The sequence below is a fragment of the Zalophus californianus genome, chromosome 5 (genome assembly GCF_009762305.2).
Source record: "Zalophus californianus isolate mZalCal1 chromosome 5, mZalCal1.pri.v2, whole genome shotgun sequence".
Lineage (NCBI taxonomy): Eukaryota > Metazoa > Chordata > Mammalia > Carnivora > Otariidae > Zalophus > Zalophus californianus.
The window spans coordinates 23,004,467-23,018,000 of NC_045599.1; the positions used below are offsets into that span (position 1 = coordinate 23,004,467).

The following is a 13,534-nucleotide window of genomic DNA, read 5'->3' on the forward strand; positions in this document are numbered from 1 at the left end:
ACCCAATTTGTGATAACAGGCACACCGAATGGTGGTTTGGTATAGAACGAATCTCACCCATGAATGAAGTTGACAAATTATTATAAAAGAAATAACACTAAAGCTGATATCATCAGTTGCTGAGCATTTTTCAAAATATAAAACACGTTGCAAGAGGAGATGGCTAATGAACGGGGCTCTCTTCTTGTTTGACCAAAATGGTAAATGTGGTTCTGGGGCTTCTGAAATCTTTCTTTTTACAGACCATTGGGCAAGTGGCCAGAAAGCTGTTATCCCAATTACAGACAAAGACCAACAAGATGCAAGCATGCATTTTAATAAAGAATCTTTATGTCTAGAATCACCATACATTCTGCTTTGCTGCCTCTCTCATTGGCCACGTGTTAAGATGGGACAATATTTTGTTTTTAAAAATTTTATTTATTCATTTGAGACACAGAGATAGAGAGAGAGAAAGAGAGCATGGCAAGGAAAGAGGCAGAAGGAGAGGGAGAAGCAGGCTCCCCGCTGAGCAAGGAGCCCAATGCGGGCTTCAATCCCAGGACCCTGGGATCATGACCTGAGCTGAAGGCAGACGAGGCAGACGCTTAACCATCTGAGCCACCCAGACGCCCCAAGGTGGGACAATATTAATTGCTATGTCATAGGGTGTGTTGGTAATTAAATTAATATTGCTTGTAAGCCTGTAGCCCTGTCTGCCATACAGTAAGTACTCAATCAACATCAGTGGCTGTCGTTTATATTTTAATTCAAGTAATGAATTGTGATTCTAATTACATGCTGAATTTGCTGAGATTAAAAACCAGGGATGTTTGGGGGCACTTGGGTGGCTCAGATGGTTAAGCATCTGCCTTCGGCTCAGGTCATGATCCCAGGGTCCTGGGATCAAGCCCCGCATCAGGCTCCGTGCTCAGCGGAGAGCTTGCTTCTCCCTCTCCCACTCCCCCCGCTTATGTTCCTGCTCTCACTGTCTCTCTCTCTGTCAAATAAATAAATAAATAAAATCTTAAAAAAAAAACAAGGATGTTTGTGTCTAGTCCTTGAGGATAAATCATAGTACATTTATCTCACTAATTTTATTCATCTTTTCCCACTTCTTTGTTCTATATTTATTCGCTTTGTTCCTCCTTCTCTTTGTCTCTCTCTCTTCTATGCATCCTTCCTTATTATTTTTTCTGTATTTTAGATGACTGTTTTCTAGTTCACCTTAACCAGATAGCTTGTTTAATTGATCAGCAAAACCTCGGTTTTCTTATATATAAAATGAAGGAGTTGGGTTGAACCAATCTGCAGTTTTTCCTCCCAGAGTCACGTCTTCATGGATAGGTGAATCTGCATGACAACATGGACATGACAGGAGCAGGGTAGCTGGAAATATTTGGGGACAAGGAGAGGTGTCCAACTAGCTTGTTTTCCAATGTGATGGGCATGTTCTAACAAATTTGCCATCTCGCAGCACAGAAATACTAACTGTTAGTTAAAGGACATTAGGGTGAAAGGCTGGGGAAAAGTTCAAAGTCAAGTAGGCATCTGATCCCTTTTTAAGGGATTGTAAATTAAAAATAGACAACAAAATCCTTGCCTTCGTGTAGATGAAATTTTAGTGCTATTAAAACTTTCATTTCAAGGGATTTGTTTTTTAATTTAATTTATTTATTTGAGAGAGAAAGACAGAGAGAGAGCATGAGTGAAAGGACAGAGGGAGAGGAGAGAGAGAATCCCAAGCGATGTGCGGCTGGATCTCAAGACCCTGAGATCATGACCTGAGCAGAAACCAAAAGTCAGACGCTTAAGCAACTGAGCCACCCAGGCGCCCCCCAAGGGATGTTTTTGAATGACTGCAGAAAGGAGAAAGCAAGAAGCGTTCCTCTTAGCTAGAGTTAGTAGAGTATGTAATTGAGGGCAGGGATGTTTGATGCCACTCATTCAAGAATAAAATTAATGTTTTGCTAAGGTAATGTGCAATATAAAATGAAATGAAAGTAAATTCCAGTATACAAATGCTGTTGACTAATGCCTTCAGTTTTGATTTTCAAATATATATTTAATTTTTTATCAGTAAAGTTTACTTGTTTTCCTAAATCTACATTCTGATTCTTTATTTCAATTGCCTAAACATAAGCTCTACCACCAGGAGATGTCACTGCACAAATAAATATTTTGTTGTTGTTGTTTTTGTTGTTTAATTTTGTTTTTGCAGCTTCTTTTCACTTTTGACTTGGTAAAGTATGATTTTCAGAAAGATGAACCCATTAGAAACGAACAGGGCTGGTGTCTTCATGTGAAAAAAGGTAAGATTCTTGCATTTGACCACGTCTGTTCAGGCAAAAGCTTCTGAATTTCTATTTAATTACTACTGAATTTAGAAAAGAAAGAATGGCTATTATTGATATGTGATGAGATTTATTCGGAATTTCAATACAGGTAGAATAGTGTCATTATTAGATGTTAGGGATCCCACGTGGGTCGCTTGGATGGTCAGTGACTGAAGTTTAAAATGGATTACTACTGGGCTCCTGTTTTTCCTAATCCACTCTTCTGGTTGTAACAGTGGCGCTAATGTCCTCTTATCACCAAGATATAATGTAAAAAAGAATGCCTTAGTTATCTTTCTAGGTACAGTGGAAAGTCAGGCAGGCTGACATTTGTATCTGGGCTCTCACCCTTAGAAACTGTACAACTTTGGGCAGGCCACACCCGCTGAGTCTCATTTTCTTCATAGGTAGAGATGACAGTATTTCATGAATTTCTTGTTGACCATTAGATGAGGTGATGTATGCAGCTGCCACCTACTCCCTTCTCTTCTCCCTCTCATTCCATTCCTCCACCAAGGCAGTTTCTGATCAGGTTTGGTTAGACAATTAACTTGCTGCTGCTTATGATCAGTCTAGAAATTTAAATGTAGATATGTGCATTTGGAATTGTTTAGAGATTCAGTCTGAAGAAATCAGACCAAAATTACTTTTTGCTGTCTTCAGAATATGCTTAGACTACATTTCAAAGATGAATTCATTTAAATCTTTACTTCAAATGTGGAGATAGTGATTGTAAACCTGGCTCGTTTGTGTGTTCTGGTAGCTGGAAGCTTGGAATGAATATAAACCTTATCTATTAAAAAACAAATTATCCTGCCCTCTCAATTTCAAATCTAAGAGCATTTATCAAATATCTTCCCCTAATTCAAGTCTACAAGCTGTGTCCAAGAGAAAAGCCCTTTCTAAAAAGATTGTAAAGAGCTTTATTTATACACATTTTAGTGTATTTTATTTTATTTTATTTTGTTTATTTATTTTAAGATTTTATTTTTTTAGGTAATCTCTGCACCCAACATGGGGCTCGAACTCATAACCCCAAGAGCAAGAGTTGCATGCTCCACTGACTGAGCCAGCCACGCACCCCTAATGTGTTTTATTTATTGCATTTAGGATAGAATCTGACATTGGAACTTGAGTCTCAGTACTGTTTGTACAAACTCAGAGTTTCTTAAAAAGCAGATTGTCTCAGGTTGCCTGGGTGGCTCAGTTGGTTAAGCAGCCGACTCTTGATTTTGGCTCAGGTGGTGATCTCAGGATCCTGGGATCAAGCCCCGTGTGGGGCTCCTCACTCAGTGGGGAGTCTGCTTGAGGAATGTAGACTGAAGGAATATGTGTTGGAGGATAGGTTTGGAGTCAGATGAACTTGGTTTCTAAAAACCCATCTTGGGGGCACCCAGGTGGCTCAGTCAGTAAAGTGTTAAAACAACAACAAAACTCATCTCTCATATTTGGCAACTGAATGACATTGGGCAAATTACTGTCTCTTTCTTGGTTTCTTTACCTGTAAAATGAAGATAATACAAGGGCCTGTGTTACAGGTTTATGATGAGGATCAGATAAATAAAGTGCTCAGAATAGTGACTGGTCCCCAGAAAGTGCTCAGGAAGTGTAACAATGGCAGTGATGATGATGATGATGATGATGATGATGATTAAGGTGTGTCAGTGATGACAAGGGGCCTCTCCAGTAGTCGAGCAGACTTGGCTTGGCCAATGGCATGTGGAAGCCAGGATGTCCAGCAGGAGTGGGACCCATGAACGTTGAATAATGTTACAATGACAAAAATTGGTTTACAATTTGCTGGAATTAACCCCACCTCATTAATCACATGGACGTTGCCTCTCTTCATAGGGGGCAAAGCAGGTCAACAATGGCCTTGGGATGTTCTGGGGCCATGTTTGCTGCTCCCCTTTGTCTTCCACCCTTCTCTTAGAAGTAGATTTTTACCTTTCAGCTTACTGGGCAAAATCCTGATTAATTTGAGTAAATCTGATTGAAAAATTTTTTCAGCTAATGTGTCTACATATGAGGAATACAAATAACTTTCATGCCTCATCTCTTGCCCGTTGAGGTTTTCCAAACAACACCCCATAAGAATAAAACACTTTCTTAAGCTTCTCATAACTTCTAGATCAGAGATAGTATGGAACAGAAACCTTGTTGCAAAATCATAGACTTGAATTTGAGTTCTAGGTCCATTCTAGGTCCATTCCTTTCAACCTGTTGGTCTTCAGTAACTTATTTCACCCTTCTGGGCCCTGGCTCCTTCCCTGTGAAATAAGGATTTTAATTATCATTTGCGAAGGATTTCTGTGAAGAATAAATAGGATGACAGTTGCAAGGGGCTCGTGGGGCTTGCTACATAGTAAATGCCCAATAAATATTGTTACTATCATAATCTTATTAAAATTATTATTATGGTTATTTATATAGTTGTCATTATCATCAGCATTAAAATCTATGGAACTTGAAAGAAAAGTAGCCTTTGGTCTATCCACCCAAGATAGGTTGTAAAATAAGTTTAATATGCCTTTGTTTGCATTCGCTTTCCTTTTTTCTAGTTTTTCCAAAGTGGTTTGTGTTGGTGGCAGTCTGTGAAAAGGTGTGCTGGATGCAGGCACCCAGAGTAAATATTAAATATAATAAAAACAAATTCAGGGGAAGATAAGCAACACTGGTTGTATTGGTCAGATATAATCTAAGTACATGCATGATATGTATACTAACAGTTTTAATCAAATCACTGAAAAATGCCTTTGTGCCCCAGGAGAACCTGGGCTGCTCATTTCTCGAGTGAATGAGAAGAATCCCTTCTTCGGTTACGCCGGGAGTAAGAAGCACACAGAAAAGAAACTGCTTTGTGATGTTTTTAAGAAGGGAGATGTTTACTTTAACACAGGAGACTTAATGGTGCAAGATCAGGACAATTTCCTCTATTTTTGGGACCGTATTGGTGACACTTTCAGGTATGAAATAGCATCGGTCGTACTGCTTCTTTTGTGATTGTGAACTATGCTCCAAGCAAGGCTCTGTGGAAACATTATAGACCACGTGGTCTTCATCTTTGGGGCAGACAGAGCTCTTTTATCTCGGTAATGTCTCCCCATTTAAAAATTCATTGGCCATCTGTTTCTAGATTGTAACCTAAGTTAAATGTTGATGTCAATTTTTATCATTATTTAAATGAATCACTTTGGTCCAAATCAGTGAGCTCCTTTTTTTAGAATATAAAATAAGTAGACAGATGGGATGTCTAAGTGGCAGAGTTGAAACAGAAACCAATGTGGTCAAGTCTGGTCTAATTTTTGACCGAATGATAAAAACAATGAAACAGCAAAATTTTCCTTTTTTACATTTTCCTTCTTAATTCCTTAAGATTATTTTAGGCTTATGCAGTGATTTTGCTTTACTACTCAATGACTATGGAATAGTGAAGGACATACAGGAGACATTCCAAAAATGTTTGAATAAATAAATGAATCATACTTCCTCACCTTCTTGTACCAACTTATGTGCTCACTTTGTATAAAATTATTTTAATTGAAGTAACATATTCAATACATATTTCATATGCATTAAAGGAGCCAAAGTGGTTAACCCCTAGAAATTAAAGAAGGTCATTACACTGAGAGACAACTATAACTTTCCTTTCATTTTTTTCTAACTCTATCATTAGAGCTAGGCAATGTTTTGTACTTAAACATTATTACAGTTCAAAATAAAGAGGGAGTTATCATTACTTTGTTTTGATGACATACTATAGAAAAACATTTTGGAGTTACCAGTTCATACCAATGAAACACAGATAAAGTAATTCTACTTAAAACAGTGATTCTGAGTATGTTGACTTCTCAACAAAGTGCTTCTTTGGAAATGCCTTTCATTCCAAAAACGGCCATTGTGTTTGGTTACATGTACTTGCGCAGAACCAAATGCAAGGCTCTGAAACTAAAACTGAGTGCCTACTTGAGATATAGGCGCATTCCCTGGAACTTGTTTTTCATTTAGGTGGAAAGGAGAAAATGTTGCCACCACAGAGGTTGCTGACGTTATTGGAATGTTGGATTTCATACAGGAGACAAACGCCTACGGGGTGACGGTGCGAGGTATGAGTATACTTCAGGTTTGGGAGGAATTCTCAGAATAGAATGTGTCACTTCTCTTTACTTCTGCAATGATCTTACTAATTCAACATTTCATTTTTTATATATTAAAATAAATATCTGAGTCTTGTCTTGGCAAGCAATGCCCTAGACCAGGCTTACAAAGGCCATGGTCCCATCAGATACCAACTTAATTTTAATGGATGTGTGTATTTTTAAGTAAAGCTTGAAAATTCTGGTCAGTGACTCACTGCTTGAAAATAGTTCCAACTTTTCAATAGTCTTATTATTGTTCTCTTTGTGACTAGAGTTTATGCATGCCACCAAACAGGAACATGTCCTAGTTTAAATGTTTAATAACACTGACTTGTGGTTATGTTGAATCTTTTTTCTTTTTAAGATTTTATTTATTTGAGAGAGAGAGAGAGAGAGTAGGAGTGGAGGGGGAGGGGCAGAGGGAGAGGGAGCCCGATGCCGGGCTCCGTCCCAGGGACCCCAGGATCATGACCTGAGATGAAGGCAGATGCCACCCAGGTGCCCCTGGTTAAGTTGAATCTTTTTCAAAAATAATTTTAAAACCTGTTTGGCTTCATTTATCTTTATAAATATGCATATGAGGATTGTCTCATGATGGTGAAAATGGCAGTTACCAAATTGAAATTATAGGATTGCTGTTCTCCTTTGCTGTTGTTTTGTTTCATTTTGGTAAATGACAGTATTTTCCAACTAATGTTTGTAGGTGCCAGGGACACATGGGGTGGGAGTGTTTAAATGCGGAGCAGAGGAAGGGGGTGTTTACTCTAATAGACCTCGGGTGCTGTCTGTTCTGATTCCCTGGAAAAATCCATAGGTGGCATGATAAGTCTGGTTTTTAAATTTAAAAACAATGTTGCCTTTTATTTTTTGCGTTGACTCTTAACATGGATATTTGTCTGGAATATATTCACCATTAAATAAATGTTTCCTCCCAATATTTTATGTTAATGGTGGTAGGATGCAAAGTAGGGGTTATTTATGGTGTTTTCTATTCCATCTATTTCATTTGTGTAGTGTCAACAATTAATAGACTCTACCTTTTCCTGTTCCTAACTTATTTCTGGGAAGTCGATCATATGCTCCGGGAAGGACCCACTCATTTATGCTACTGTTGGATTGTTGCTGCTGTGATAGAATTGTCTCCATTTGCAACAATTAGTATATAATTAAGAGGAATCGCCTAGTACTTTAAAATTAATGCTATTGCAAACTTTTTTTTTCAGATTATGAAGGAAAAGCAGGAATGGCTTCTATTATTTTAAAACCAAATAAGTCTTTGGACTTGGAGAAAGTTTACGAACAGGTTGTAACATTTCTACCAGCTTATGCCTGCCCACGATTTTTAAGAATTCAGGTAATTCTGTTTGAATTTTAAGAATTCAGGTAATTTTACTTAACTAAAGATTCAACTTAACTACAAGACCAGGAATCCAGAAGATGGTTTAATTACAAAATAGTATTTTATCTTTTAGATAATATGTGCATTTTATCTATATTAGAAAATCTCAAGAACAATGAAAAGCATTGGGATGCTAATTTATGCCACATTTGAAGCCTAATTATAGAAGGGAACTTGATGAAATGCTAGGGTGTCTTTGTCTTTGTCCTAATTATAGAATTGCTTTCTTCCTCTTCACTCAACTTCAGCAATGGTGCAAGCCAAAACTCCATTCTACACAAGCCTTATGAAGACATTTGGTGCTCTGTGCCTAAAATTATGTTCCACCATAATTTTACATCAAGGCGTCTGCAGGGTGTGTGCAGAACCTAAAGGCAATTGGCTTTAAGCCATTCTGCTTTTAATTTTTATCCTCGTTCTAACCAGCCTCACTCTGGGACTTTATACTTTTAGGGAATTCTGAATTTACTTGTTTTGAGAGGTGGGTACTCTCTTGTTAGGTTAGTAGAATAAAATACAGTAAAAGGGAGAGTTTGCTCAGCTACTGGATAAATTTGCTTGCTCATTTATTTAGCCATTCATGTATTTAATACTGTGTACCCAAAGCTAGTACTTATCTTCTCTTAACATCCAATCTCATGGAACTTTTCTGGATACATTCATCAGATCACTGTTAGATCCCTAGCAGAGCCATGGAATGCATCATATTCATCTTTAAAGCATTCACAGCAATCTTCACGGCCCTGTCACGGCTTGACCAATGGGACACATCATCTGGACTGTCATAAATACATATTTCATCTACATAATTGTTTTATTTTAAGAACTTTTGTACACATTGTCTCAGATTATTTTCATAACAATCCTCTGAAATATTAAAGGTAAGCAGAAGTAGGAAGCAGAATTAATACATTTTCAGTTGAAATTTTTATTGAGATCATTGTAGTCATGATATTGTAAGAAATAACACAGAGAGAGATGTTTTGTGTAGCCATTACTCAATTTCCTCCAGTGGTGACATTTTTCAAAACTATTATAACCAGTACATTGACGTTGATAACAATCTACCCATCTTATTAAATTTCCAGCTTTACTTATGTATGTGTGTGTGTGCGCGCTCGTGCGGGTGTGTGTGTGTGTGTATTAAGGTCTATACACTTCTATCACCTGTGTTGCTTTATTCATCAATGACTGCAGTCAAAATATGAACAATTCTGACACCACAAGGATTTCTCATGTTTCCCTTTTATAACCACACCCAGTTCCCTCTTGCCCTTCCCCATACCACCCTAGAAATAATGTATTTTAATGGGAGTAGACAGTTGGTAGTTTAAATAATGTCTTAAATGTGTTTTCCCTAGGGCAACTTAAAATTCACTTTTATTAAGCCGAAGAAATATTTTGGCATAGAACTACTTTAGAAATCTAAATCAGTCTTGCACAAACTTAGAAAAAACTTTAGCATCATTAAACACCTAAAGAAATAGAGGGATGTCTGGGTGGCTCAGTCAGTTAAGTGTCTGCCTTCGGCTCAGGTCATGATCTCAGGGTCCTGGGATCGAGCCCCGCATCAGGCTCCCTGCTCAGCGGGGGGCCTGCTTCTCCCTCTTCTTCTGCCTCTCCCCCAACTTGTGCCCACTCTCTCTCTCTCTCTCTCAAATACATAAAATAGTAAAAAAATTAACACCTAAAGAACTAGAGCCATGATTGTTAAATTTATTATAGTATTTGTACAGTTAGCACAATGCACTTAGTTGGCAGTCACAATATTTATTTAATAAATCTGGTATAAGCAGTACAAAAGTTTAAGTCACTTCTGGCAAAATGAATAAAACAACTATCTTATCAAAATCAAAATCTTATCAAAATCCATTTAGCACAAATTAAAAAAAGATACTTTTTGGTACTAAATTTACCAAAAAAAGTTTTTTAAACAATTGATTTATTTATTCTGGATCGGGTGAAGAGCCTCAAAGGGAGAGGGAGGGAGAGAATCCTCAGGCAGTCTCCCCACTGGGCGCAGAGCCCAGCGTGGGGCTCCATCCCAGGACTCTGAGATCATGACCTGGGCCAAAATCAAGAGTCAGACACTTAGTTGCCTGAGCCACCCAGGCACCCTAAATTTACAAAAAAAATATTTAATGTGATATTACTCAGTATGGGTGGGATGAAATTAAATTGATCCTTTCATTCTGCTTGTAGAAACACAAACTGTTAGAACGTCTCTAGAAAACAATTTGGTAAATATATAATTAGGCTCTTAGAATTTACATATATTTTGACTTAGTAATTTCATTTCCAGAAATGTATCCTTAGAAAGTAATCAAAGGGGCGCCTGGGTGGCTCAGTCGTCTGGGTCTGGAATCGAGCCCCGCATCGGGCTCCCTGCTCGGCAGGGAGCCTGCTTCTCCCTCTCCCACTCCCCCTGCTTGTGTTCCCTCTCTCACTGTGTCTCTCTCTGTCAAATAAATAAATAAAAATATTTAAAAAAAAGTAACCAAAGCTGAACAAATGTTATATATACAGATGTTCTACAAAGTATTTATAGCAGTAAAAATTTTTGATATTCTTTATTAGAATAAGAGTAATGTTAATTAAAACATTATAATTAGGTGAGATCTTCTTAAACCATTACTTAATGGTTTTTATTACCTAATAAAAAATTATCTACGGAAAAATATACCTGGCATATTATAGAGCTGGGTTTCTTTGGTTTTTAGATTTTATTTATTTATATATTATAGAGAGAGAGAGAGGGAGAGAGAGCACAAGCAGAGCAGGGAGAAGGGCAGAGGAAGAGAAAAAATCCCAAGCAGACTCCGCATTGGTCTCAGAGGCGTGGGGGCTGGATCCCATGACCTTGAGCCGAAATTAAGGGTTCAGAGCTCAACCAACTGAGCCACCCAGGCGCCCCTAGAGCTGTTTATTTAAAGGCAGGACATCAATTGTATAAATACAGGGAGCTTCTAATTTTCTATAAATGAGAAAAAGAGTATGTGTTTCTACACAGTCAGATCTAATTCTGTGATGGCAGTGTTGGGAGGAGGGGATGATTGAAAGGATGAGTAGGGAAGGAGGTGTAGAGAGAACTTGAGTCTTGAGTGAGTCCGGAAGGATGAATCAAAATGGCCAAGTTATTCATAGGACCTTATAAGGACCTCTACATGTCATCTGATTTAAAGCAGGTTACTTCTCCATGCCTGAAACTGTCACAGATACACTTTATCTCTTAAACCCCTTAAAGCAGAGAGCTTCTTGAACTTTCTAGATTGATGGCATCTCTAGTGTCTCGGTAAGTATTTCCTGGCATTCTTGGGCCAACCAAATACCTAAATTTTCATTTATCCAGTATTTACGTCAAAACAAATTCATTAAATATTTGGGCCTAACAAATGAGTTGCTGTTTGAAAAAAATAATGCATATAAATTAAAAGAAAAAATACTTTTATTGCTAGACAACCACAAGTACCAAAGAGATATAAATTGGTCATTGTACGACTCCTCAAACCTTGGAATTAGATTGGGCTGCACAGGGACAGCCTAATTCTTTGTCCCACATTGATTTGGGGATGTACTTGCCTTTTATTCCAGCAACCACTGAAAACCCCGTTTCACAAAGGTACGGCATCGTTGAAAAGAATGTGTCGCAAATTACTCTTAGAACTGTGAACTACCTTGAGCTGGTAGTTAGCAAGTGGGGACCAGCAGGTATCACTGGGCTTACCTGGAATATTTAAAATATACCTTTGGAGACACTGGAACTTCACGGAGGTACCACAAAGCACCTCAGTGCACAGTTTGGGAACCCAAAATTTAGATCATCCTTTACTCCTGGTTTTTATAGTATTTTGCCTTATAGAATAGAATGCTCTCTTTCATAGGTTTTATCTTCTTGGTGTCTAATAGCATTCTCTGCACATGATGTTGTGTTGGCAGAGAATTAAAGAGATAAGCCTGTGTATTTTAGACAGGTCTATAGTCAGTTGTAATTAGTTTTTGACAATTTTCATAATTCTTCTACACTGAATGAAGTTCAGAGGTAAATCGAGCTAAAGATTCCAGTGTTCTAGGGGGCATGTTTTAAATTTCTAATATTAAATTATTAGTAGTAAGTAGAGTGATAGTCACTGGACATAAGAGTATTATAATTAAATATTACAGTCTGTCTTATTGTATATTCTGTTTATAGACTTTAGATAATATTAAATGATTCCACTAATCCTGACAATTCAATTACTTTGTAGGAGAAGATGGAAACAACAGGCACATTCAAACTACAGAAGTTTCAATTGGTGGAAGAAGGATTTAACCCACTGAAAATTTCTGACCCACTTTACTTCATGGATAACTTGAAAAAATCTTTTGTTCCACTGACCAAAGAACTTTATAATCAAATAATGTTAGGGGAGGTCAAACTTTAAGATTTTGTACACGTGGGATTTTCATATGTTTTCTTAGGTGAGAGGAGAGTGTGTGATTCTTTAACATGATATGGGGGGAGGGAATGGACATTAACTAACATACACTGTGTTTTCTTAATATGCAACAGGTTTTCTCTAAGTAGGAACTTCCATTTGTTTTAGTCCATAACAAACTCTAGTTGCTTATTTGTTTTACCTATCTGGGGGTTCAGTGCATAACTAAATATTTGCTTCAATCGTAAAGATTCTAAATAGTAAGTGGTTAACAATTTAGAAACTTACTACAAATGTACTTTTTCCTATTTAAAGTCTCTAGTTTTGAATAAATGGTTAAATTTTGCTCAAATGTTTTATTTTTATGCACCCTGTGCTATAACTCAATAAAATCATCTTCATTAATATGTGTTTTGAGGTTTTGTTCTGATGTTTTAACTGTAAACTTCCAGTCCAAGGAAGCTGACTGACCTCATGCATGCATTCCTATCTCCCTTACTGAACTCACATTCTGATGATAGAAGAAATATAGAAGTGTGATACAGCAACACAAGAGAACTGGTAAGCCCAAAACATTTAGGAATTTTTGGAAGATACATAAATGGGATCAAATTAATGATAAAATCCAACAGAGCTGTAGAAACCACTAACAATACAGAGAAAAAAATGGACTAGAATAGAACGTAGGTATTGACACCAAGATCAGAGGCAGAAAAGACTTTGAGTGTGAGCAGCTTTCTTGTTGTTAACAGAAATGTAGTGCAAGGACAATGTAATACACACAATGATACTTCTTTCAGTCTGGAAGCTACAGGCTCCAAGGTTTGCTTCAAGCTGGAACCGCATGAATGACTCTCTGAGCAAAGTGAGCTGGCTTCCACAGGAGGGGGTTGTGGAGCTAGACTTAAGAAGTGGAGCGGAGCCCAGCAGGAAGCTCCTTTGCCCATAAACCTAGCTCCCTGTACAAAGAGAAGGAAAGTTAGCTTTGCCTCTTGTTAAAAAGCTTATTTTGGGGGCGCCTGGGTGGCTCAGTGGGTTAAGCATCTGCCTTCGGCTCAGGTTGATCCCAGGGTCTTGGGATTGAGCCCTGCATCTGGTTCCGTGCTCACTGATGAGTCTTTTTCTTCCTCTCCCCTTGCTCATTCTCTCTCTCTCTCTCTCCCTCTATCTCATTTGCTTATTCTCTCTCAAATAAATAAAATCCTAAAAAAAAAAAAAAGCTAATTTTGGTTGGAAGAGAAATTGCAGATACTGTAGTTCTTTTTT

At 37.7% G+C, this 13,534-nt stretch overlaps 1 protein-coding gene across 3 annotated transcripts in view; it reads left to right on the forward strand.

The window, feature by feature from the left end:
• Positions 1-12,655, forward strand: part of SLC27A6 (solute carrier family 27 member 6) — a 68,947-nt gene extending 56,292 nt beyond the window's left edge. For all 3 annotated transcript variants that reach the window (XM_027605738.2, XM_027605739.2, XM_027605737.2), the window contains 5 exons: positions 2,201-2,291; positions 5,083-5,281; positions 6,324-6,421; positions 7,678-7,808; positions 12,098-12,655. In XM_027605738.2, the coding sequence (XP_027461539.2) occupies positions 2,201-2,291; positions 5,083-5,281; positions 6,324-6,421; positions 7,678-7,808; positions 12,098-12,274 (696 nt within the window). In that variant the 3' untranslated portion in view covers positions 12,275-12,655. The remainder of the gene's footprint in view (positions 1-2,200; positions 2,292-5,082; positions 5,282-6,323; positions 6,422-7,677; positions 7,809-12,097) is intronic.
• The last annotated feature ends 879 nt before the right edge of the window (positions 12,656-13,534 follow it).